This window comes from Thunnus albacares, chromosome 10 (genome assembly GCF_914725855.1).
Source record: "Thunnus albacares chromosome 10, fThuAlb1.1, whole genome shotgun sequence".
NCBI classification, from domain to species: Eukaryota; Metazoa; Chordata; class Actinopteri; order Scombriformes; family Scombridae; genus Thunnus; species Thunnus albacares.
This window is the reverse complement of record NC_058115.1, coordinates 34,811,808-34,839,685: the sequence shown is the minus strand read 5'-3', so window position 1 is coordinate 34,839,685 and position 27,878 is coordinate 34,811,808. Positions and strand designations below refer to the sequence as shown.

The 27,878-nt window shown below is 41.0% G+C and overlaps 1 protein-coding gene across 1 annotated transcript; it reads right to left on the bottom strand.

The window, feature by feature from the left end:
• On the bottom strand, positions 1–26,805 carry LOC122990131 (protein NLRC3-like). The gene is made up of 12 exons (XM_044363250.1): positions 26,631–26,805; positions 26,262–26,357; positions 26,021–26,164; positions 25,818–25,937; positions 23,669–23,747; positions 23,282–23,507; positions 21,326–23,126; positions 21,033–21,206; positions 18,913–19,086; positions 1,109–1,155; positions 444–954; positions 1–67 (listed from the first exon to the last, which is right to left on the bottom strand). The coding sequence occupies exons 2-12, from the start codon at positions 26,342–26,344 to the stop codon at positions 1–3; spliced, it is 3,426 nt and encodes a 1,141-aa protein (XP_044219185.1). The 5' UTR covers positions 26,345–26,357; positions 26,631–26,805.
• Between the last annotated feature and the right edge of the window lie 1,073 nt (positions 26,806–27,878).

Below are 27,878 nucleotides of genomic sequence, written 5' to 3'. Positions count from 1 at the left end.
TTAGAGGTGTTCATTTAACCAGCCAATAGGAGGCCTGTTGTTCTGACCACCATTTGTCATGTGATCTCTAAATAAGTGAAGGAATCAGGTAACACAGTTACTATGAAACTACTAGAAGAAATACAACTAAACATTGTGAAGATCCCATTCCCATTATCCCATTACAGTTCAAGCCTTTCTAATACACTAACAACAGAAAACAACAACAACTGGACTCAGTTTATCATTTGATTCATTTTACAAACAAACTGTCAATCATGTGGAAACCATGTTTACATTTACAAGCAGTGAGAGATCATGTTGGTACTAAATACCATCAGCTGTGTGTGATCCTGTACAGACTGAACTATCTGGTCAGCAGTGAGAAAGTTTCTCTGACAGGAGGAGACTCTTCCTCCTCCAGACCACACAGAGACACTGAGGAACAAGAAAAGAGCCCAAACCCAGCACACAGAGGCTGAGTGAATGTGGTGTTGAAGGTGTGGAGGTGGATCAGTGTGTCAGAGGAGACTCTGTAGAAGGACAGAGTGCCAGCAGGACAGTCCACATACACTGCTACTCTGCCAGAGACAGAGGAGGAGGAGGAGGAGGAGGAGGAGGAGGAGGAGGAGATGGATGTTTGTCTCTTATTGTGCCAGACATAGTAACCATCATCATCAGAGCAGGTCAGTCTCCAGGACTGATCATTATCTCCAAACCAACAGTCATCACTGTTTCCTTTCCTGCTGATTCCTCTGTAAGTCACTGATATAGTAACTGTTCCTCTCCACTCGACCTCCCAGTAACAGCGACCAGTCAGATCATTTCTACACAGCAGCTGAACCCAGTAATCAAATCTGTCTGGATGATCAGGATATGACTGAACCTCCTCCACATGTGTCACCTTCCTGTTGTTGTCAGACAGTTTGAGTTTTCTGTTTACTGTGTTTGGATCCAGTGTGAGTTGACAGAAATCTGATGGAGAGAACGAGACACAATACAGCTGCAGTTATTGATCTATCATCTGTTTGATGATGACATCATCTTCATCCTCAGTAGGATGTGAATGAGTGATGTCACAGTTTGAAGTTTGCTTTGTTTTCATGAATGAAATGAAAAACACACTTACACTTCCTCAGACCTGGTGTCAACCATCGGACTCCAGCAGGCTGCAGCCTGAAAGGAGGAGGGGGGTCAGAGCAGCACGTTCTCTTTCAGCATGCAAACATGGACATGATATTACTGCTGCTCCATTATGGCAGAAACCATAATCACGATTATTTAACACGATTACTCGTTGACTTTGGAAACATCGTGCATCTATTTAAAAAAAACAACTTGTCTTTTTAACCGTGGATTTCCTTGAACAATAACAGCTGCAGACCAGGGTTAGACGCTAGACTTTTCTGACGGCCAACATGTCCGTTAATATTCCAGAATTCCGGCCATATAGAACAACTAGCGGACATATGTTTAAATAGCCATATAATATCCTACATTTAAACAGCAATAAAGCACAAAAACACTAACTATGATCCAACAAATGTATTTTAGTCAGCAGAATGAACTCTTCACACACTTTGTGAACTGAGCATATAAGCAACAATAATAAAATAAAACTAATATCCTTGCTGTTGGTAATTGAATGCAGCCATGCGGGCAGCCTGCAGCTGCAGCTCCACCACCTCCACCTGCCGCCGTCTCCCTGAGCCGCCTCTCACCGGGGCCCTACGGGGAAAATTAAACCTCCTACTGATCAATTACATGTTATTTAACCGTGGAGCTCCGGGCTGATCCGTTTGTTTCACTGTGTCAGTGCTGGATGTAACGTTACCTGAGAGAAAACCGTCAGACTTTTCAGAGTCATAACAGAGTCTTAACAGCGGAGGCAAAACCAAACTTTTAATAATATAAGTTTATATTTAAGTTGTCTTGGCAACATATCTCATAGGTCTCACAATATTATGACATTTGACTGTTAAATTCAGACACATTCATGCTGTGAGGAAGACTCCGCTCTGTCTGTCTCACTGCGCTGGATTTATAACACAAGACAAAACCAGAGCATCATTGTGAAGCAGAATGTGGCAGAATAATCGATTTATCTCGATTATCTTGTTTTCATAATCGTTGGAAGACAAAATAAAACTTGATTAATCGATCAGCCCTACGACATCACTGATCCTGATCACAGAGGTGCTTTGCTGTTGCTAGGCAACACAATCGTCAATCACCTGAGTGCAGGTGAGCTACACATGAACAGCAGCTACATTCAGCCAATCAGAAACAAGCGTCTCAAAGTCAAATCATGTTGACACTTGACACTTTTTCTGGTAACGCTTTAGATTACAGCCTGAAACGTACAGTGTAATTACTCCGTAGTTATGGTGTAATCTTTTCTACTAACGGTGTACAGAGAGAGAGAGAGAGAGAGAGAGAGAGAGAGACATCAACCACTCAGGTCTTTACACCAGGACCACCTCAGCTTCAGGACACATGCACTCAGAAAATTAGACCAAACCAAATTATGATGAAAGAAAAATAAAAACACAGAGATTACTGGACAGAACTAACAAAATCCCAGAACAAAATGGAAACATACGTAACCCTGAACAGAGAGACACTGTGACATCCTACCTGACCACAGCGTCTGATAGAAAACTGAGAAGAACACTGACTAAGCACAGACTGACTGAACACAACCTGGCAGTGGAAGAAGACACAGACAGACCTGCTGCCCAGAGAGGAGACGTTGTGTTCTTACTGTGACCAGAGAGCTGCACTTCTTAACTCACTGCAACCAACATCAAAGTATTACAGACCAATATTTTACAGAAATAATACAAATATTCCCAGAGTTCCTCTATGTAAGTGACTGGGAGAGACTTCCAGTCCTGCTGGGAGAGAGGGAGGACTGCTGTAGACTGGCAGCAAGATCTGTAGCAGCTGCCATGAGCTCCACAGCTCTGTTAGACCCACATGGATAATAATTCATGTTTATTCATTAATAATTCATTTATTGTATGTTTATATCTTATGTTACTCTTACCTACCTTCCATAGCCCCTATTGTTCTCCATGCTCTCTTGTATTGTTATTGTTTGTTTATTTATGTGTTTGCTATGATTGTATAGTTTGTGTAAATATGCTTCAGCAACGTTCAGCAGCGTTTTTATATGTAAAAAACTGGAGGGGCACCAACTACTTCAATAGACAGGCTACATACCAGGAAAACTACAGTACTTGACCTTGATACTGATGTGTTTTTAACATGTTCTGGATCCACAAAACACTTTTAACAACAAAGTGGCTTCTAGCAGGTCTGTACACATATACAGAGGAAGACAGAGAGACAGAGAGAGAGAGAGAGAGAGAGAGAGTGTGTTTGTCCCTGCAGGAAGTAGAGCTCGTGGAAGTGAAGGAGCTGCTGCTCTCCAACCAGACATCCACTGAGTCCACACAGCAGCTCAAAGACCAATACAGCCAGATGAGGAATGAGTTGAAGACCTCCCTGCAGGAGCTGAGAGGAGAGGTCCAGGAGCTGCAGCAGGACAGACAGGCTACAGGGAGAAAACTCACTGCTATGAGAGAGGAACTGCTCCTGAGAGAGCAAACCATCCTCAGCCTGAAGGAGCAGCTGCAGAGTCTCAGAGCAAACCAACGAGAACCCTCCATCACCACCAACAGCTCCCCTCACTCTGAACCACAGCCCTCTACCTCCACCTCCACCCCGACTGACACCAGGTCATCACAACGACCTGCAGTAACACCCACCCCCACCCTCTCTACCACAGACTCACAAAGGGAGGCCACTACCAGCAGGCCTAGCAAAACATCTGGAGAGGTAAAGATAACCAGTGATGCTGACATTGTGGTCCTAAGAGACTCAAATGGGAAACGTGTTAAAGAGGACCAGCTTTTTCCTGCTCACAAAGTTAATAAATTCTGGTGCTCCAGGACTGATAACGCCCTCCAGCTGTTCACTGAGTCCACCTTGGGTCAACCTAGCCACATTATCATCCACACAGGTAGTAATGACCTGAGACTACAGCAGGGGAGGGTAGCAGAGTCTATGAAGAGAGTAGCACAGAGAGCTACACAGACCTTCCCCTCTTCCAAGATCATTATCTCCACCATCCTCCCATGAAGAGACTTCCATCCTGACACCATCCAGAGGATAAACGCTGATATCTCCCGTGGACAGTGCTGGAATGTAACGCAGTACAAATACTTCCTTTATGTACTTAAGTACATTTTTCACGTATCTGTACTTTACTTAAGTAAAAAATATAGAGCATACTTTTGACTTTTACTCCATTACATTTTGCAGCTATTATCTGTACTTTCTACTCCAGTACATTTCTAAAATGCACCTCGTTACATTTTATGATTGATCAGTCATCAAAATGCCTCGGAGGTTTAAACCAATCAGGTGCTGCTATCCCGGCCTCCAATGACAGCAGAGCGTGCATTTGGAAGCAGCAGTTGTGATTTGAACATTCAATATGGACCCAGAGACTGAGCCCCCTGAGTCCAGCCACCCTTGGCCCTATTTGAAGGAAATGTTTAAATATATAAGCTCCAGGAATCAACTGTCTGCCTCAAAGAAAACAACTACTGGCTTTCAAAAATTCACCTTCAAATCTAAAGAAACACATTGAGGTGAGCAGAGCTCTTGCTATGCTAAGTTATTTTCTCGGGCTTATACATGTTAGCCAAGGTTATATTAGTTTAGTTTACTGACATCATGTTATGAATGCTCTAATCTAGTGAAGTACATGTTAATATACAGCAGTCGCCAGAAAAGACAACGGTGCTTTCATTATTTAGCTAACTTCCATGGGAAGGTAAGGTGGTAAGTTAGGTTAGCTTGTCACACATGCTAGCTGGACTTCATTTACAATGTAATATAGGGTCTAGCTTTTCTAGGTTGTGAAATTAGTATTAATGGACAAGTTTGCACTTGCACATTGCCTAGATAGTGCAGGTCAAATTAGTCTTGTCTTTGCAGATAATTGAACATGTTCAGTGGAGTCTGGTTAAACTTTCTCTGGTTTAACAGAAACGATCTGACCCTTTAACAGCAGCTCTGTCTCTATATGAATCCTTCATAATGTTGTCACACACTTATAACAACAATCTGAACCTGTCGGTGGTAAAAACAAACACTTTAGTGAACGTAATTTACTGCAGGCATAAGCTCTTTGTTTTACATTAGCCGTGTAGCGGTCACGATTACAAGGTTCACATTTAATATGGATCGGTTCCAAGAGTGTTGGTGGGGGGGCTGTGAGTTTACAGACCAGCACTGTCCAGTCAGTTCATGTGAAACACTGCTGTGTATTTTCTTCTGAGCTCTTTAGCAGAGAAAGTTGTGGTCAGTCTGAGCCCACAACATTAAACATTACTCCTCTCCTTCGTTGGTTTTCCAGACAGACTGAAAGCCACACCGCCATCTACTGTCTGTATCGGAGTATATAACACCAGAATTTAACCAGATTTGAAGATATAACCGTCTTCTTTATTGGTTCTGCCTAATGATATTAGAAAATGCAGATGTTACTACTAGTAATTCTTATACCTCTGCAGATACCATTAGTAATACTTACCAGCAACAACTTCTGTTTATTGTAAAGGTTAGCGTACTTATGCTTACCCTCTGTGATACATTTCACGCTCTAATTGATAATTCTGTAGATTATATGTTACCTAACAGGGTAACGCAGCCCCATACTATGGTTTTTATTGAAATACAGGCCTGGACATTAAGAGACAACCCATTGTGTGAGTACTTTTACTTTTAATATTTCAAGTACATTTAAAAGTAATTACTTATTTACTTTTACTTACGTAGGATTATTATTATAATTATCATCATCATTTCCACACAGACACATATACACACATATACACACACATATACACACACACACATATACACACACACACTTACACACATATACACACACATATACACACACACACACACACACACACACACATATACACACACACACACACATATACACACACACAGACAGATATATTTATGTCCGTATGTATGTGTGTATATATATATATTTTAATATCAAAACCATTATTAATTATTAATTATGATTATTAAATCATGATTATTAAAACTGAACTATTGCTGATATCCATCAGTTTAGTTCAGTTTTCTTTCTTTTGTGTATTTATTTATGTAATTTGCATTACAAAACATTGTTGACATTGTTATTGTTTTCAAACTGTAAAGTTAACATAATGTTTTAATGTTTGGATGTTAAAACCTGTACCTGCCCCTGTTTGTACTACTTTGTACAATGTGCTTTGGCAACACTGTACTTTAATATGCTCATGCCAATAAAGCCTCACTGAACTGAAATGAACTGAGTGAAAGAGAAATTACACAAGTGACGTCACCACTGTCACAAATCTAAATTACACAACACGTAGTTCCGACCAAGCAATCTGATTGGTCAACTGGACATTTAGAACGAGCTTGAATCAGCATGACAGCACACCTAGCCGTGCTCAAATGAAAAAAGCCTCATCACTAAAAATATCACTCCGCCATTCATTAGAACTACAGACCGTGACGTCACGCTAACAACAACAGTCACTTCCGGGTGGACGACTGGTGGTTGATTTGAGTTGCGGAGATATGTGAACTTTTTCTTCTGTTGTCATTTTCAGCCGTAACTGTAACGTGTGAAGATATATAGTTAAACACGGTGGTCCGACCTATCTGATGTTTCTGCTGGCTTTATTTTATGTGCTGTGTTGCTTTGCTAATGTCTGTGGTTTGTTTTGTTTTGTGGTGATCTGCAGTGAAAACCCGGAGCGGAGTTTGAGTTGTCTTTCTTTTCTGTTTGTGAAACTGGATTGAACTGAACTGATCAGGAGTTGTGGGTAAAACAAAACGGATCCTTTACCGAGTGGATTGAACTCTGAGAGACGAGTTACACTGACACATACTGAAAAACTCTTCATCGTTACCTTGCTCCCCCCCACACAGCAAAACTCAGCCATTTTCCCTTCAGTTGAGAGTTTATCTCAGTTTCTACTCCGGCTTCCTCCATCAGCTGTGCTGGTGACACGGCGCTACTAGCTTAAATATATATGTGAAGTTTGCGGACGTAGTAGCTAAATCTGTTCATGGAAAAAATATTTTTTCAACGGATATCTTAGTTACAACGAGATTGAGCTAGCAAAGCAGTTTTGTGTTTATATGTGAGGTATTTATTCAGTTTGGGAAAAGCCACGATCTCTAGAAAGCATTAGCTCCAGTTGGCTGGTTGACTCACGACAGTGATGCGATCAGGAACGAGGCGCCTGACCGCATCACTGAAGCACAACCTCTCTGTAATATTGATTAATTAATAATGTGATATATCATCATAAGCCAACACAACCAAGCTCAGAACAAATGAGCCTACAGAGCCATAAGTGAACAGCAAAGAGGAGGAGGATGCTAATCCAATCTGTGACTTTATGACAACAACCTCAGTAGATAAGCATGGACACACTGACACTCGTCACCATCTATATCAATCGATCCAGCACAACAATATGACCAATTCACGGACCAGAACCACCAAGGCAGGATGATAAAATATGCTTTCATTCACCAGCTGACGGCTCAGAAAAGAGCAGCATGGCGGTTTTTCCTCCCGGCAAACTTCACCACGTTAAACCCGCGGTTAATTTTACCAGCAGTTTGAGTGATGACAGTATTCCGTGGCTGGTGGGCTCCGAGGCGCTTTAATTCCAGTTTCTCCTCCAAATAAAGAGTTTATACCCTGTGCTCGAGTATGAAATCCACTTCATTTTTTTCAAGTTAGCTGGCGTTAGCTGAGAAAGTCTCCCCTTTTTAGCCGACTGTAAATTGTAACTGTAAACAGCTCGCGCTGTAGCCGCACTGCAATGTCATTTGAAATATTTCACAGTTGATTGGCTATCTGTCTGACAGAGAGCTATCTGATTGGCTCTCTGTCAGACAGCGAGCCAATCAGCTGTGAAATATGAAATGACGCTTTAGTGGGGCTTCAGGCTGTCTGCCCCACTTGTCATCAATTTCATGTGATATACACATAGGATATACATTGAATACACGAACACTCTGAGCATGCGTATTCATATTTTCCCACGTACAATACACATTACACTGTGAGACACGCCGGCCACCGTAGGCCCGCTGCGGACACAAATCAGGAAAACGCAGACTGAAGCAGCAAGGCAGGGAACAATTAAAAATGAACTAAAATCCTAACATATATTATATAATGCAATTTATGAATACGCTATATTCATAGATAATAAATTATAGCAGATAAAATTTGAAAATTGATAATAACATCATTTGTTTGCAAAGTTCTTTCTGGCTGGCTGAGAGAGAGAGAGAAAAAGAGAGAGAGTAGTTGGCAGCAGGTGCATTTAGAGGCTAAATGACTTAGCAGGAAGATGGACGGTGGAAAAAAGAGGAAGGGAGGAGCAGAGAGGGAGAAAAAAAGAGAAAGGCGCTTGCAGGAGATGCCGTTAAATGCCACCAGGTTAGTCAGTAAATAAATGTGCTAGCTAGCTAACATAGCTAATGTTACTGATGCGTCATCGTCCCCTGTTAATGTTAAAGCAGCAAACAGACTGGAAAATCAACAATAAAAGTGGCAGTTCCCATTCTAATTTCCTCAAAAACATTGATGACGTAATTGGCATATCCAGTCTAGTGTTGCAAGCCAAGCCCGCTCCTTTAAGAAGGAGGCTTTGTGGGTAATATGGGGTAATGTGTGTGTGTGTGACGTAGTAGTGTAAGCTCCGGTAGTCGGAAATACGTGTGTGTCTAGCCGCAGCCACAGAGAATAGGTGTATGCCAGTAGAGGAGAAATAAGTTACCACTGTCAGTGAAGCAAGAGTCAAATGCATCGCAGAGAGACTATGTATTAAGTCCGCTGCGACGCTGGAATAAAGTACCCCGTTCTCCACCGCAGAGTTGGTCCGGACTCTTAGTAGAGCTTGTTACCAGCTACGAGCCAGGCTAAGCTAAGTGAGCTAGCGTCATACCAGTGGCTGCCCAACTACGGTTCAGGGCCTGAGACTGGGGAGGTAACACTTGTTAATGTGGTCAGTATTATTTGAAAATGAATGCATTATGGTGATTAATTTCAGTCAGTGAGTTCATACTTTGAGCTCATAATTTAAAATTATTGAGACAACACAACATCTTCTGTCACTATTCAGGCTATTGTAAATATCTGTGTTATTTAATGTTTGTGTTGGTTAAATTTTAACCTTTGATGGGTAACTGTTAGTGTATATCAGTAAACTGAGTAGGGTATTGTGCTCTTGCTCTGTTCTTTGAATAGGTGAAGAGAGAGTTGTTAACTGTATTATATTGGTACATTAAAAGATATGCTGTGCTGTGCTCTTGCTTTTTTTTCTTTTTGAAGGTGGAGAGAGAAGCATTGGTGCCACCGTAGTAGAGAAGCCCACTACTTCAGAGCAACCTGCACATTTTCTATTTTGTTAGTATATTAGTTGTTTATTTAGTTATTATTTAATAAATATTGATTAAAAATTAGGCCTTTTGTTGTAAGATATGCACCTTTGGTTTTATTTTAGGTTCATAACAGTATATTGTACTAAGCAGTTGTTGGCTCATTAGTTTGTTGTTCACATGCATTAAAATTCACCAGAATGCAGGAAATCAAGTCTTTGTAACTAATATTTTCCTAGTGGGGACCCTCAGACCCCCCACTTAAAAAGTGGCCTGACTGGGGCTATATTTCTCGCTATATTTCTCAGCCTGAATGATTTTCCCAGTCCGGCCCTGCTGCATACCCTGTATTTACCCTGTAATTACATGTAACAAGGGGGGAACTATCAGTACTTTAGATTACAGCCTGCACACCATGTAATTACCCTGTAACTAAATGTAACAAGGGGGGAACAACCAACATAACTTACTCCGTAACTACAGAAGACAATGTGAGAACAGTTTGTTTTCAATTTTACTTGCCTCAAAACATGGAAGAACAAACTAAATTAAATACACAGTTTGTGTAGGAGCCATGAATGGATTAATTGAATGAATTGCAAAGTAGTAATTCTTTTGTTTTATATTTTGGGTTATTTTGGTTTGTTTATTATTGCACGATCACGGGGATTGATAATCAGGTCACATGGATATGGGCGGTGGTATCCTATAGTTAATTTAAGCACCTGTTCACCTGCATGCCAGCTGGTAAGAGACAGAGGGTGAGTGGGTCGTCGTATTTTTTGTTGACCGCTGTTTTACACCTGAACGCAGTTTTACACCTGATCGCTGTGATTATTTTGAGTAGCCTATATTTTGTGAAAGTTATAATAAGTTGATCACTTTCATTAATAAAAGTTATTAAAGCTACAGTTTTGATCTCAGCGAATCTTTTTGGTAGCGTGTCGGACAAACGGCAAACAAGGCCCTACCTCAGCCTCTCAGCGACTTTTACGTTGTTGCCAGTAGTCGCTACATTTTTGTCAACAAAAAACGGCATTAAAAGAAACATCACCGGATGGCGCATGGGCTTAAGGATCGATTGGAAGGGGATTAAACAAAGCGAACATCGGAGGTGAATGACTGAAGAAGGCACCGGCTGTCAACCATCACAACTTCAGGAGCCGCAGTCAAAGCCAACCACAGAAGCCAGGTAGGCTTACCGGTGTTTATACGCATTAAGCTGTGTATTAATGGAAGGAATGCGGCTTGCATATTCACTGCTGTGTGTCCGCTGGGGACGACTGGCTGATTGATTACCGGTGCTGAATTATCTCCGTGATGCAAAAATAAGGAATCTCCGCTTGGTCTCTTTGAAGTTGCCGCTGCGCTGTTGATGTGGAAATGTGATGTTTGCTGGATGAATTGCCTTTCGGTCTGTGGATGTGTCCTTAAATGCACAAATAATGTATTGAAAAGGTCATCGAAAAGGAACTCAAAAGAGGAAAAATGAGTCAAATAAATGCTGGTGTTGCAAGTTCTCAAATGGAGTGTGGGAAAAGAAAAGTTCAACTCACCGCAAAGGCGTTGGTGAATAAAATTGAAAAGCTTCAACGGGAACGCAAAAGGACTGTGAATAAAATTAAAGGGCTCATACCACAAATGAAATCATTCATGAAAAAAAGGGAAAACGTCTCTCATGTACAACCCCTTTTAGAGAGTTTAATTCAACTTTGTGAAAATGCCAACATGTCACATAATATGTTGATTCCTTTACTCCCAGAGGATGAACAGAGGAAACAAAATGAATGGTTTTCCAGCATTGTGAAATACAGCAACACATTTAAAGGGCATGTTGAACAATGGTTGAGTGAACCAGAGGAACTGCTCCACAATGACAGTTGTGTTCAATCTGATCCTGTTGGAATCAATGAAGATGTGTCTTTTCTTCAAATAGCCGATGAACCTCAAGTAATAATGCAGGCTGCATCCATAATCATGACAGATGATATACAAGATGATGTAAAGCCAAGTGACAGTGTGTCAAATGTGGGAAGCAGATCACAAAACTCTGCAACAGGAAGAAAGTCTGCTGCTTCTAGTATTTCATCTGCACGTCTTAAAGCTGAGGCGGACTTAGCAGCTTTAAAGATAAGACAAAAATTATTAAAGGACAAACACGAACTGGAAGAAGAGGAGGAACGGCTACGTAAAAGGAAGGAGCAGCTTCAACTGGATGAGGAAATTGCTACATACATGGCTAAGCTAAATGTGTTCAGATCTCAGAGCATCCTAAGTGGGAAAACCTCTATAACAAAGCAATCAGATGGGATGAATTCTTATTTGGAAAAAAGACAAGGAAAAATACAAACCCTCAGTGCTAAGGCAAATTCATTTATTCCACAAATGTCACAAAAGGAGATCAAATGTGACCACCCGGATACAGGAGCAAGGCCTGAGGAGAAAAATCCATCTCAGTTCTTTCATTTGAAGCCTATGTCTGTAGGGTGCCATGAACCCCAGCAACATTCAGTGTATCATGATGCTCAAGCAACTACACAAATGCAATATGGAAATGTGTCGTATGCAAATATGGGTCCAGAAAATGAAGACCAAAACAACATACTTGGCATTATGAGGAAGCAAAATGAAATCACTACACTGTTGATACAGCAGCAATGTCTTTCATCTTTGCCCAAGCGAGATATACCAACCTTTGATGGTGATCCATTAAAATATCATGCATTCATGAAGGCTTTTGAGGATGGTGTGGAAAGGAACACTGCGAGCCACAGTGACCGACTCTATTTCCTGGAGCAGTACACTAAGGGTCATCCAAAAGAGTTTGTTAGAAGCTGCCAGCACATTGATCCAGAGAGGGGATATGTTAAGGCTAAGGCTTTACGACAGGAGCAGTTTGGAAATGAGCAGAAGGTTGCATCTGCATACATGGAAAGGGCTCTTTCATGGCCTCCGATCAAAACTGAAGATGTAAAAGCTCTTCAAGATTACAGCTTTTTTCTCAGAGGCTGCTGTAATGCCATGGAAGAGGTGCAATACTTGCATGAGCTAGACATGCCTGCCAATATGCTGGCCATTATAAGGAAACTGCCTTACAAATTTAGGGACAAGTGGAGAACTGTAGCCTGTGAACTGCAAGAAAGGCGCAGCCAGAGAGCTACATTCATTGACATCACTAATTTCATTGAGAGACAAGTGAGAATCTTAACTGACCCAGTGTTTGGAAACATACAGGATGCTCCATCGCTGACAACAAACAAAGGTGTAAGCAAGCACAATCCGCAATCTCGTTCTGGAATTAAAGGAACCAGTTTTGCTACCACTGTAGCCCCTGTGGGAAAGAAAACTCAACCTGGAACCAAAGGGAAGAAACATGTTCGAACTGAAAGGAAGACATGTCTTTGCTGTGGAGGAGGTCACGCATTGGATTTGTGTCCTCAGTTGGGGAAAAGAGCACATAAAGAGAAGATTGGCTTCTTGAAGGACAATGGTGTCTGTTTTGGCTGTTTGTGTATTGGACACATCAGCAAAGATTGCAGAAAACGGATTTCCTGTGCAAAATGTGGTCTTAAACATCCAACCATACTTCACATTCCTCCAAAGGAAAAGGAATCTGACCTAGCTGAGAGGAAAGCAGAGGTGTCAGTGGACAGCACTCTGGTGGCAAGTGGTCTTACTGGGGCTGGTGATCACGATTGTAAACTTCCCATAGTTCCAGTGCAAGTTAAATCCAGAAAGGGGAGCAAGATTGTCACCACCTATGCTTTCTTGGACCAAGGCAGTACAGCAGTGTTCTGTACAGAGTCTCTGATGCACAAGCTTGACCTTACAGGGAAGAAGGTACATATTCTTTTACGGACAATGGGCCAAGAGAAAGTTGTGAGCAGTCACATCGTGTCAGGCCTGGAGGTAGCTGGCTTGAATGAGGAGCACTTCTGTGAACTGCCCAAGGCTTACACGCAGATGTGCATGCCTGTTCACAAAGGGAACATTCCGAGACAGAGTGATCTTCAGAGATGGCCTCATTTAAAACATGTCAATTTGCCTGAGATTGAGGCAGGGATTGAGCTGTTGATAGGGACAAATGTTTCTAAGGCCTTGGAACCATTGCAAGTCATACGCAGTGTTAATAATGGACCCTATGCAATAAGGACAATGCTGGGTTGGACTGTGAATGGACCACTGAAAGGAGACAGTGGAGATGCAATGGACTGTGAGCAGCCAGAGTTACAAGTGAACAGAGTGTCAGTTGTGTGTTTGGACGAACTTTGGCAGCAGCAATTTAAGGCAGATTTCCCTGAATGCAGCATGGATGAACAAATTGGCATGTCAAGAGAAGATCAAAAGTTTATGGAACTGGTCACAAACTCAGCAAAGCAAGTGAATGGCCACTATCAGATCAACTTACCTCTGAGGAAAAGGGACGTTAGCATGCCAAATAATAAGAAAATCATTGAGCAGCGTGCCTTACACCTGAAGAAGAGGCTTCAGAAGGATTCCTCATTTCATGCTGATTATATGGCCTTCATGAATGACCTTGTTGCCAAAGGTTATGCTGAAAGGGTGCCTGAAGAGGATGTGGAACGTAGTGATGGCAAGGTCTGGTATATTCCGCACCATGGCGTCTACCATCCTAAAAAAGGAAAGATCAGAGTTGTCTTTGACTGTGGAGTGAGTTACCAGGGAACATCACTTAATGCTCAGCTCCTACAGGGACCAGATCTTACAAGTTCACTGATAGGAGTGATGACCAGATTCAGAGTCTTTGTTGCCAACCGAGTCTCAGAAATTCGCAAGGCCTCACACCCTTCTCAATGGAGGTATGTTGAAACTGCAAGCAATCCAGCCGATGTTGCCTCCAGGGGTGTGAAAGTAGATACATTTCTCAAGAATGCAACATGGGTGTCAGGGCCTCATTTTCTCCTTCAACCTGAGAGTGAGTGGCCTGTCTCTCCTGACGATGCTCTTCAACTTCCATCAGATGACAGTGAGGTTAAGAAAGCTGTTGCAGTGAATGCTGTACAGGTCAGAGAGGAGGCTGATGCAGTGACTCGCATGATCCAATACTCTTGGACCCCTCTGAGAAAGTCTGTTGCTTGGATCTTGATATTTAAGACTTGGCTCTTGTCTGTTTGTCAGAAGAGGAGACAATTGAGCATGGCTCTTGCACAGTCTGACTTGGAGACGGACCAACAAAGACGTTCATTGAAGAAAGACAGCAGAGAGGCCTTGAAGAAAGCTGAAACGGGAGATAAAGAAAAGGATTCTGGGAAGAAAGGCCCCTCCACTACTGGGGCATCAGGTCAAGCAAAGAGCTCTTCAAGAGACAGAGATGGAAAAGCTACAAAGGATGAAAAAGGAGTTGTCAGCAGTAGTAGTAACAGCAGACCTCGTAACTCCTGGGTCATGGGAAGAGTCCTACAAACCTTTCCAGACAGGAGAGGTTTTGTGCGTCAGGTACGCATCAAAACAAAGAGCAGCTGCCTGGACCGACCAATAACCAAAGTCTGTCTACTACAGGAGGCCGAAGCTGGATAAGCAGTGGTTGATGCACATTGTGACACTTTGACCTCCATTTTGACTCTGATTTTGACTGACAGACATAGAGTGATGGTAAAGATCACTCTGATAAGACTATGTGCTAGTAACCTCTGGTCTTACTGACTTATGACTCATGTACAGGATCGGGAGGAAGAAAGAAGATCGAAAATGTAAAGTAAATTTATGGACTTTGATTATTGATCTTTTAATTGCTTCATGCCTCCTATTAACATCTGCAATGTGAGTAATTATTATGTAATAACCTAATAATTAGGGGCTGGCGTGTAGGAGCCATGAATGGATTAATTGAATGAATTGCAAAGTAGTAATTCTTTTGTTTTATATTTTGGGTTATTTTGGTTTGTTTATTATTGCACGATCACGGGGATTGATAATCAGGTCACATGGATATGGGCGGTGGTATCCTATAGTTAATTTAAGCACCTGTTCACCTGCATGCCAGCTGGTAAGAGACAGAGGGTGAGTGGGTCGTCGTATTTTTTGTTGACCGCTGTTTTACACCTGAACGCAGTTTTACACCTGATCGCTGTGATTATTTTGAGTAGCCTATATTTTGTGAAAGTTATAATAAGTTGATCACTTTCATTAATAAAAGTTATTAAAGCTACAGTTTTGATCTCAGCGAATCTTTTTGGTAGCGTGTCGGACAAACGGCAAACAAGGCCCTACCTCAGCCTCTCAGCGACTTTTACGTTGTTGCCAGTAGTCGCTACAGTTTGCAATCAGAAGAGCATATGAACCATATATGTGTGTTCTGATTCATACCTAATGTTTTATCTTTAGCTATATTCATATTAGCTATAGCTATATATATATTTCCTCGGATGAAAGGAGACTGTGCACAGAGCTGAAAAAAGGATAAGCTTGCACCTTGAGGATTTGTAATTCTGGACGAAAACAACTGCCAGGCAGAAGACCTTCAACATTTTAATGACTTCAAAATTGTCAACATGTGTTTACACACAAGTGAGTGACATCTTTGGTGGGTGAATTCTGTCCGCTGATGGCAGGTGGAGCTAAGATGCTATAAACAAGCATCAAGTGATGAAGTTTGCTGGTGAGGTGAATGACAGCTGAGACAGTCTTCAGACAGCGTCCATGACAACACACTGTCCTGGACCTTTGTTCCAAAGTAAACCCACGTAAACCCATGTATTTTGGCTGTTTTATTGGTACTAAGGTCATTTTGAAATAAAATCACATCAGATTTATTAAGTGCTACAGAAGACATCACTCTATCTTCACTGAAATGTCCAGATTTTTGCTCCGTTTTATCGTCATACTGTACCCTGTAATAACATAACAAGTACCTAGTAGTTAAAGAATAACTAGAGTATTAATATTCTCTAAATTCTTCCAAAAATTCTAGTTTATTGCTCAGTAGATGGCACATACTCTGTAATAATAAAATAGGTACCTGGTAGTTAAAAAATAACCACAGTATAAGTAATTTGTAAGCTCCATAATTGTTATCCCTCAGTGGAGGCTGGTCCATAGAGGCAGAGGAGGTTGCTCCTCCTCTATTTTTGAGAGGCAAGAAGGAGATCAAAATATAAAAAAGAATATTTGATTGAAATAAACCATTACCAAATCTCAGAATTATTTATAAAATATGTTTATTCTCTTCTTTGGAAAGAATCCATCATTGTAATTCTGGTTAAAATGCTTCAACAGTGACACCTGCAGGGCAGGAGGAGAAAGAGCAGTCTGTGTGAAGTGGTGGTGGGGGGCAGAGGGGAAAAGTGGGGGGGAGTGGTGGGCAGAGGAGGACGGGCTCATGCTGTCCTCCTCAGGGTGGGATCTCTTACATCAATTTAATGTACTTCATTTTTCTTCATGCTAATCTGTGATTGGCCAAGACACATAAAATGATGCTCCAAGGGAGGACGTCCTCCCTAACCAATCAACAACCAGAATACAATATTGACATTGCATTGGTCCAATGAGTGTTTCCAGATTTCATCTTCAATTCTGTACAACTGTAACGTACGTGAGTGTGAGGAACTGTTAAGAGAAGACTGGTAAGATATAGATAAATTGACAGAGTATTATATTAGAAAATAAATTATAATGCAAATTGTGAACTATATTTTTAAACACATCAGTAAAATATTACATCTTATTTAGGCCCCTTCAACAACAACATTTCCTTTTTTCAGATTTAGAGGTTACCTTTCACTTCTTCTATCGAGCAGTAGATAGCTGCTTCCGCAGCCCTGAAGGACTCTTTATACATCCATGGAAGGACTGTTAAGGACTGTTGTTAAGCTAAACAGAATAGATCTGGACTGTGCAGTGCAGCAGCAGTGGAGGAGTTCCTGAATGAGAAATTAGACCGGATATAGACATAGGAATCCTACTTTTTTAAAAGTCTTTAGTTTAAGAAAATACATAGGAAACACATATGATTCATGTGATATGTCTGTTTTTGATGAGAACATAAATCCCTTGTCACAATAGAACAATACTATAAATTTGAATTTCACTTTGTGGGTAAAATGAGCACTTCTTTGTTTAGAAACAATATGTATATGCTAAATGTCTTTAAAGAAGCATCCTTTTCACAACTCAGGGGTTTTTGTTTTTGAAAGCAAATTGTTTTATTGGTATATAAAATTGCCCCCACCCCTCTGATTTCATTGGGTGGAGGACAATGATATGATAAATATATATTTGTACGTACTGTAACGGTACATCGTTAGTACAAAAGATTACACCGTGACTACGGAGTAATTACACTGTACGTTGTGGGCTGTAATCTAAAGCATTTCCCTCTTTCTTTTCAGACTCAGCAGTTTGTATTCTGAACAGATGACAGGATTGTTTAAACTGATTCACACTAACAAACCTGTCCACCTCTCTGTCCATACCTGAGAGTGTCCAGTCTCCAGTGTGGATCCTTCAGTCCAGCAGACAGCAGCTTCTCTCCTGAGGCCCCTGGATGATTGTAGCTCAGGTCAAGCTCTGTCAGATGGGAGGGGTTGGAGCTCAGAGCTGAGGCCAGAGAAGCACAGCCTTCCTCTGTGATCAGACATCCTGACAGACTGCAGACAGAAAATGACACACATCAAATGATCTGAGATCATGTGTTTATTACTGTCATCACCAATGTGTTTCTGTGATCTTTAGAGTTAAACTTAACACTTTCAGTCACTCCTTCTCGATTCAAATGGCTAACTACTGTAATACTTTTATTGTGAAGTTGTTCCAGCTTCCTGTGACCTTAGTCAACATGATGTTAGGGACTGCTACCTCTTCACTGCATAAAAATAGGTTTAAATAAAAGAATAGTAAAAGAAGAAACAACCACAGTGAGCTGACTAGATGAAAAGCTACAGGTGACATATGCTCACAGTCGAATACAGGACAATCCCAACTAATATGGCATATAAGGACTGAATGTTGTGGAAAAACAGTAAGGAAACATTTCTGACTCATTCAGTTTCAGGAATCATCCAGAGTTTTAAGTTTGTTTGAAACAAAACATGAATTAATCCCACAGCTGGGATGCACTGTCATATCACCATGGTGAGTAAAAATCACTATCATTCCAGCACAGATAATGTTCTGAAATTAAAAAAAACTGTAACTGTTAAAAATCTGTTCACTGAATAACTGTCTCTATGTGTTTTACTTTAGGTCAGTTACACAGTTCTTCATTCAGTTTTTGGATCTTAAAACTCCTCTCTGGTATTTCAGATTCCAACAGCAAAGACAGAAAAAAACTAATAATAAATATATGAGTAGAAAGTTATTCACAAACTATAAACACACAACTGGTCTGAAAATAACTTGAATGGAGAAAAGTCCAAGTGTTTATTTCCTCATATAAATTACAGTTTAAATGGTGATCAGTTGAACAGATTGATGAATCCTGACCTGAGAGTTTCCAGAGTACAGTGTGGACTCTCCAGTCCGGCAGACAGTAGCTTCACTCCTGAATCCTGAAAGTTGTTGTTACTCAAATTCAGCTCTCTCAGACTAGAGGACTGGGAGCTGAGAACTAAGGACAGAGCTGCACAGCTTCTCTCTGAGAGGTTACAGTCAGTCAGTCTGAAGAGACAACAATAAACAAGAAGACAAATAACATTTGTGTTGAAATAGGTCTAAACGTTGATGATATATAATCTCTTCCAAGAACTGGCTATGATCTTTGGTGATCTGTTTTAAACCAGCCAGAGATGTGACAGTTAATAATCAATTAATCGGAATAAAAAGTAATTCAGTAACATAAATCACATGGTATCAAAACATGACAAGCTTCTTCATGTTAATCAAAGATGTTATGTTTGTGCTGGACAGTACATGAAGCTGAAGTAGAGAAACATATGTCGGATTTTCTACACAGTAATATTTAAAATCTTGATGAAGAGGAGATTCAGAAATACTGACATAAGAGACGTTGTATAAACTGTATTGTGCTTTCTCATCTAACAGGAAACCCTGGGTTCTGGGCCGAGCCTTCGCAGTCCTTCACAGTCCTGATGGCATCCTTCCCTGGCTATTGATACTTATACTTATTGTTATTGTTATGATTGTTGTTCTTCTGCCCCCCTCCCCCTTTCCCTTTCTCTTTCCCTCTCTCTCAACCCAACCGGTCAAAGCAGATGGCCGCCCACCAAGAGCCGGATTCTGCTTGAGGTTTCTACCCGTTAAAGGGGAGTTTTTCCTTACCGCTGTTGCCAAGTGCTTGCTCATGGGGGAATTGTTGGGTCTCTGTAAATTTAAGAGTACGGTCTTGACCTGCTCTATGTGAAAAGTGCCTTGAGATGACTTTTGTTGTGATATGGCGCTATATAAATAAAAATTGATTGATTGATTGATTGTATGGTATTTGTAGTTATCAGTTGAGACAAACATGATCTGACCTGAGAGTTTCCAGTGTACAACGTGGACTCTCCAGTCTGGCAGACAGTAGCTTCACTCCTGAATCCTGAAAGTTGTTATTACTCAAGTCAAGCTCTCTCAGATGGGAGGGGTTGGAGCTCAGAGCTGAAGCTACAGAAGCACAGCCTTCCTCTGTGATAAGACATCCTGACAGCCTGCAGACACACAAAACAACACGTCACATGGTCTGATATCACTGCAGGACTGGAAGGTGTTGTTTTTATTTCTCATCACCAATGTGTTTCTGTGATCTTTAGAGTCAAACATAATCACTCCATACACTACTTCTCAATTCAAATGGCCAACCACTGTAAGGCTTTTATTGTGAGGCAGTTTCACCTTCCTGTAACCTTATTCAACATGATGTTAGCGACTGCTAACTCTTCACAGTTAAAAATGGGTCTAAATAAAAGAATAGTAAAAGAAGAAGCAGCCACAGTGAGATGATTAGATGAAGAGCTGCAGGTGACAGAGTCTGACTACAGTTTGTATAAACATCAAACCTCCAACACGTCACACAGGTAAATGATTCTATCTCAGGTGCTCACAGTGAAATACAGAACATGAATCCCAACTAATGTGGCATATAATTACTGAACTTTGTGGAAATAAAAGTAAACACTAACAGTAAGGAAATATTTCTGACTCCTTCACTCACACTCACTGTCTCTATTTCACACAGTTTCAGTAATCATTCAGTGTTTTAAGGTTGTTTGAAACTAAAATGGTGGTTAACCACAAAACAGCTAGGGTAAACTGTCATATCACCATTGTGAGTAAAAATCATCCCAGCACAGATACTGATCTGAAATTACAAGAAACTAAAACTATTGCTAAATACTGTTCACTGAATAACTGTATGTGTACTTTGGGCCAATTACATAGTTCTTAATTCAGTTTTTGGATCTTAAAACTCCTCTTTAGTATTTCAGGTTCCAACAGCAGAAACAGAACAAAACTAATAAAATTATGTTAATAGAAAGATATTCACAGGCTCTAAACACACAACTGGTCTGAAAATAATTTGAGTAGAGAAAATGCCCAGGTGTTTATCTGCTCATATAAATTACAGTTTAAATGGTGATCAGTTGAACAGATTGTTAAATCCTGACCTGAGAGTTTCCAGTGTACACTGTGGACTCTCCAGTCCGGCAGACAGTAGCTTCACTCCTGAATCCTGAAAGTTGTTGTTACTCAAGTCAAGCTCTCTCAGACTACAGGACTGGGAGCTGAGAACTGAGGACAGCGCTGCACAGCTTCTCTCTGAGAGGTTGCAGTCAGTCAGTCTGAAGAATACAATTGGAAAAAATATTTAATGAAACATTTATTTTTCTCCCCTATTGAAAAAATCTCTTTGAATATCTTTTCAATAAATCAATCAATAAATAACTGTCTGTGTACTTACAGAGCTTTGTTGGAGGCTTTCACCACTGGCAGCAGCCTGAGAAGAGCCTCTTCTGACGCAGAGTATTTCTTTAGGTCAAACACATCCAGATCTTTTTCTGATGACAGCAAGATGAAGACCAGAGCTGACCACTGAGCAGGAGACAGTTTATCAGTGGAGAGACTTCCGAATCTGAGGTACTGTTGGATCTCCTCCACTAGAGAATGATCATTCAGTTCATTCAGACAGTAGAAAAGATTGATGCTTTTCTCTGCAGACAGATCCTCACTGATCTTCTTCTTGATGTACCCGACTGTTTCCTGATTGGTGTGTGAGCTACTTCCTGTCTGTTTCAGCAGGCCTTGTAAGACAGTCTGATTGTTCTGCATTGAAAGACCCAGGAGGAAGCGGAGGAACAAGTCCAGGTGTCCATTTGGACTCTGTAAGGCCTTGTCCACAGCACTCTGGTAGAAGTGTGTCTCTGCAGATTTGTCTTTTCTTGTTTCAGACTTCTGGGTTGTTTGTTCTTCTGCCAGCAAATTGACTCCAGGGTTGATGAATGTCAGATGGACATGAAGAGCAGCCAGAAACTCCTGAATGCTCAGATGGATGAAGCAGAACACCTTGTCCTGGTACAGCCCTCTCTCCTCTTTAAAGATCTGTGTGAACACTCCTGAGTACACTGAGGCTGCTCTGATATCGATGCCACACTCTGTCAGATCTGATTCATAGAAGATCAGGTTGCCTTTCTGCAGCTGCTCAAAAGCCAGTTTTCCCAGAGACTCAATCATCTTCCTGCTCTCTGGACTCCAGTGTGGATCTGTCTCAGCTCCTCCATCATACTTGACCTTCTTCAGTTTTGACTGAACCACCAAGAAGTGGATGTACATTTCAGTCAGGGACTTGGGTAGCTCTCCTCCCCCTCTGCTTTTCAACACATCCTCCAGAACTCTAGCAGCGATCCAGCAGAAGACTGGGATGTGGCACATGATGTGGAGGCTTCGTGATGTCTTGATGTGGGAGATGATGGTGCTGGCCTGCTTCTTGTCTCTGAATCTTTTCCTGAAGTACTCCTCCTTCTGTGGGTCAGTGAACCCTCTGACCTCTGTCACCATGTCAACACACTCAGGAGGGATCTGATTGGCTGCTGCAGGTCGTGTGGTTATCCAGAGGCGAGCAGAGGGAAGCAGTTTCCCCCTGATGAGGTTTGTCAGCAGCACATCCACTGAGGTGGACTCTTTAACATCAGTCAGGATCTCATTGTTGTAGAAGTCCAGAGGAAGTCGACACTCATCCAGACCATCAAAGATGAACACAACCTGGAACTCTTCAAACCTGCAGATTCCTGCTTCTTTGGTTTCAGTAAAGAAGTGATGAACAAGTTCCACCAAGCTGTACTTTTTCTCTTTCAGCATATTCAGCTCTCTGAAAGTGAATGGAAATGTGAACTGTATGTCCTGGTTGGCTTTGTCTTCAGCCCAGTCCAGAGTGAACTTCTGTGTTAAGACTGTTTTCCCAATGCCAGCCACTCCCTTTGTCATCAGCGTTCTGATTGGTTCATCTCTTCCAGGTAAGGCTTTAAAGATGTCTTCTTGTCTGATGGTTGTTTCTGGTCTGTCTGTTTTCCTGGATGCTGTTTCAATCTGTCTGACCTCATGTTCATTGTTGACCTCTGCAGTCCCTCCCTCTGTGATGTAGAGCTCTGTGTAGATCTGATTCAGAAGGGTTGGGTTTCCTGCTTTAGCAATCCCCTCAAACACACACTGGAACTTCTTCTTCAGGTTAGACTTGAGTTTACGTTGACACCTGCCAGCATGAGTCCCTGAATGAACACACATGAAAAAGGATCAATAAATGAAGTATAAATTAAATATTTAAACATTTAATTAAACATCAAACATATTTTCTCAATCTCTTGAGACATCAGTAAATGTCTAATTTGTCCAGCATGTTAAATCTTTATAGAATTCCTCTTACTGCTCTGCAGACAGTCAGCCAGCTCCTCCTGCTTCATTCCCCTCAGGAAGTGCAGTGTGATCTTCAGAAATGCCTCTCTGCTCCTCCTCTGCTTTTCCTCCTCACCGTCCAACACCTCCTCATCCTCCCTCTGACTCTCTAGGCATTCTGGGTAATCTGAACTCAGAACCTTCTGCATCTTCTTCAGCTCGTTCTTCACAAAAATGACGATGTTCTCCTCCAGCAGCTGGAACAGAATACTATATGAATGACACAATCAAACTGAAATCATGAAGCAAACATCAGATCCATGTTGGACAGACTGACAATCCACTGGTCTACAAAGTGCAGCATGGAGATGATTGTGAACAGAATAGATGTAAAAGTAGTTGTTGTACATGTACAGACCATAAATATGGAGTTCAGGTGTGTTTGATGCTGCTGGGCAGACTGACCACTGGGAACCTCTGAGCTCTCCTGGTCCACTCTGTGGAGGAATCATGAAGAATGAGCTCACATTATGTCTGTCCACACAGAGACAAACACAAGCTAAAGGTCCATCAAGTGATATTTGGATGTGAACAGAGAATCAGATGACTCCCTGTAGTGATAAAGCTTTACTAGTCCATCTGATCCCACTGAGAATCAACTGCTCAGTCTGTTTGTAGCTTTCAGCTCAGTGTTTTGCTTCATCAGTCAGTTTGGTTTAGTCCCAACAGCTCTGAACAACCCTCCATACAGCTCTCCCTCCCTCACTGTACACCGCTGAAGTGCCCTGGAGCAAGGCAGCTACAACCTCCAGCTGCTCCAGTGGAAGTGTTCAGTGTCTGCTTGTATCAGACGGGTTGAACTGGGCAGCTCCCAGTATGAAAATGACATTCAAGTGTATGTAAATGAGAAAGTAGGCAGGAGTCATGTCTGAGGTTTTTGAATGTCTTGTGTTTGAGCAGGTTGAGGAGTATTTAGTCAGACACGGTTTGTTGTATGAGCTTCAGTCTGGTTTTACAGCAGCAGACTCTACTGACATCTGTCTGATTCATTTGTTTGATTTTATTAGTCAAAACCTTGATGAAGGAAATTATGCTGACTTGCAGAAAGCTTTTGACACAGTGAATCGTTCTGTAATGTTGTCAAAGTTACAGTGCATGGTGTTTGGACATACTGCTGTAAAATGGTTTATTTCTTACATGACAGGAAGAACTCAAGTCTGTGATGTTGAAGTGGTTCTATCAGAACCTCAGGATATTACATGTGTGGTGCTGCAAGGTTCTATTTTAGGGCCTCTTTTATTTCTTATGTATATAAATGATACGACAGCTGCTGTGACATGCAAGCTGCTGCTGTATGCTGATGATTCTGCATTACTGCTATCTGGGAATGATGTCAATGAAATTCACAACTCTTAGTAATGAATCAGAAAGTGTGAGAGAGTGGCTCATAGATAAAAAGCTTTCAATACATTTGGGTAAAACAGAGTCAATCCGGTTTGGAACAAAGACGTCAAGAACAAATACATTGAAAATCTTTTCTAAAGGAATTGAAATTTTATTATATTTTGTATCATACTTAGGAATAATATTGGGCCAGTCACTGTCCTGTGAATCTGTTGTTGATAAAATATTATCGAAGAGTGGCAGCAAACTTAAGTTCCTGTTTCACAGACTAAGGCTCTTTTTAACTTTTCTGTTAAGAAACTTCTCATGTCCTCATTGGTACAGCGTCAGTTTGATTCTGCCTGTTCTGATTGGTTCAGTGGTTTGACATCTACATTTAGGAACAAACTGCAGGTGATGCAAAATAATATTATTCAGTATTTATTAAATGTATCCTCTTTAACTCATGTTGGTGATGAATTCAGAAGTGTAGGACTGCTGCCAGTACAGCTCAGAGTAGAACAACAGAAGCTGCATCATATGTTCAACATTATCAATGGGTTTGCTCCTCAATACTTCACAGATAACAATGGAACATAGTCAGCATGGCTATAACACCAGGGCCAGTGTGTGTTCATATAAAGTCCCTCCAGTGAATAATGTAGCCAGAAGTTCCTTTTTTTAAGCTGCTGCCGTGTTGTGGAACAGCCTCCTGTTACACATCCAGCTGTTAAAAATGAGAGGAGCTTATAGAAGTCAGGTCAGGACTTATTTATGGAACATGGTCACAGGTTTATACTGAAATCTGCAATTCCATTTTTACGTCAGCCATCAAATCGCCCTTGTTGTACTTTTTTACGATGTGGATGTTTATTATTTTATTTAATTTTTGGTGGTTTATGTTGGAAATGAGTGTTTTCACTTTAACATGTTTTTTTTATGTCTGTAATATATAAATAAATCATATCATGTCACTTATCATATGAACAACTGAGTTCAACACCATGAATGTCTTCCAGGAGAGACTGTCTGAACATGTGATCTGTTATCTCCATATTTAAATGATTATCACGTCTCCTCCCTCTCTATGACAGCCGGCTTTTCACTGACGTGGTCGGACAACATGTCGTACAAACCAGTTCTTTTCTAGAATAACCCAACGTTTACTGTCAGTTACAGCTTACATCTGATCAGCAGATGGATGTCCTTCTTTAAAATCACAGAAAATGTCCTTCGACCAGTCGCTCTTAAAGGACAGACAGCTGGGTTCAGGTCCAGGAGAGTCTGGTCTCTGCTGCCGGATCCTGAAACAACAACAGCTCTGATAAATGTGCATGTTGGATAGAAATGAAAAGTCTGTTCAGTCTTTGCAGCTTTACATTCTGACCTTCCATCAGCAGGTTGTCCAGGTTTAAAATTTAAAGGTTCAAACATGGACCAGTCACTCTTCATGGACACACAGCTGGGTACAGGTTCAGGTCCAGGTCCAGGTCCAGGTCCAGCAGAGTCTGGTCTGTGCTGCCTCTTTGTTCTTCAACACAACACACACAGAGCTTTGAGTGTGAATAATGATGGTGGAGTGATGTGAGTGGAGAACAGTGATGGACAGTTAGAGATCCTCATCTCACCTCTGAGCTTTGGTCTGGCTGTCATGTTCCCTTCGCCTTTTACAGGGAGGGATTCCGTCCTCTCTGTCCTCACACTGATCCATAGCAGAGAAACACCTTCACACAAACACAACAACAAGCTCATTCATTACAACAAGCTGCACATCACACCAGCACTGCAGTTACAACAGCGTCAAACTTGATTCAACCACCAGATGGCATCAAAGTAAGACATTATTCTTCATTTCCACTGAGGTTTAATGTTTAATGTTTTACTTTCAGAAGGTTCCAGTTCTCTGTTGGCTTTTCATTTACCACTATAGAGCACATTTAATGGAGATGAGCTGCTGGTGGAGTCAGCTGTGTGGCAGAAGAAATAAAAATACTCACCAGGTGAATTCAGATCCACATCCAGTCACAGAGTCTTTGTAGCTTCACCTGCAGAGGAAACACAGAGAGAGAAACTGCTGCTGATTCTCCTTCATCAGTCCTTCATCATCAGTCTGAGGACTCTGGTTTTCTATGGAGTCATTTGTACTTCTTGCTGTTTTAATTAGAGATTGTACTGAATTTCACTTCATTCATTTACTTTGAATTTAGACTTTTACAGATTGTAAGGATCGAAGGACAGACGTTTCCATGATTAATAGTTAAATTTATGGAGCATTGAACATTGATGTTGCACATTACCATCATCATCTACAGTAAAGATTAAAACAGGCAGAATAAGAGAGTACAAACTGTCTGACTCAATAATGTGACATTGATTTTATATTGATATAGTATAAAGATACTGAATGAAGGTTTGGCAGCAACATAAACTTTAGTTTCTATTGCTGCAGCTCTTAGCTTGGTTAAAATACTGAATATCATCAATGAAAAGATGTTTTCAACAGTTTGTCTGTGGTATAGTTTAGAAAGATTTCAGAGAATATTATTTATGACTTTTTATTACCTGTTAATCACTAACCATACCACCTGTGAAACAAAGTCTCCCTCACTACCAGCATGATACTGGTTATTAAAACATGCACCAGTTTAAAGGTGACTGAATGGGGCGACCCTTCATACTGACACTAAACTTCTCTGACAATGAATAAAATGTTTTACACAAACAAACTCAAGACTGTTTGAAACAGTTTGAGTTAATTTTATGTCAAACCTGTCAGAACATAATCACATGACTGTGTTTAAGTGCAGTTAGTGACGTGTTGAAAGCTGATAAAATGTGTATCTGTCAGGTTGGTGAGCTGTTGTTGACTTGCTAGCTAGTGACAGTGTTCCTAATATAACTGCAGCACATTTTACTGTTTGATGAACAATAAATTCACTGCAGAACATCTATTAAAACATGGTTTACTTTTACTGGTCAACATTAAACACAACTAAACAGCATATTATTAATAATCTATTTCATTCATTTATGAAAAGCAGCAGCATCATACATTGAGCCTTTAACACTCAGTGTCAGCTGTGTATTTATTTGAGTCTCATTTATTATTATTGATGCACATATTACATGTTATATGCAGGTAATTTTTCAGAGTGACAACAGACAGTGAAAGGTTGACTGTTGGAATTAGTGTTAAAATATTGCAGACGTGGAACAATGTGTGGCACAGAGGTAACATTCATTAA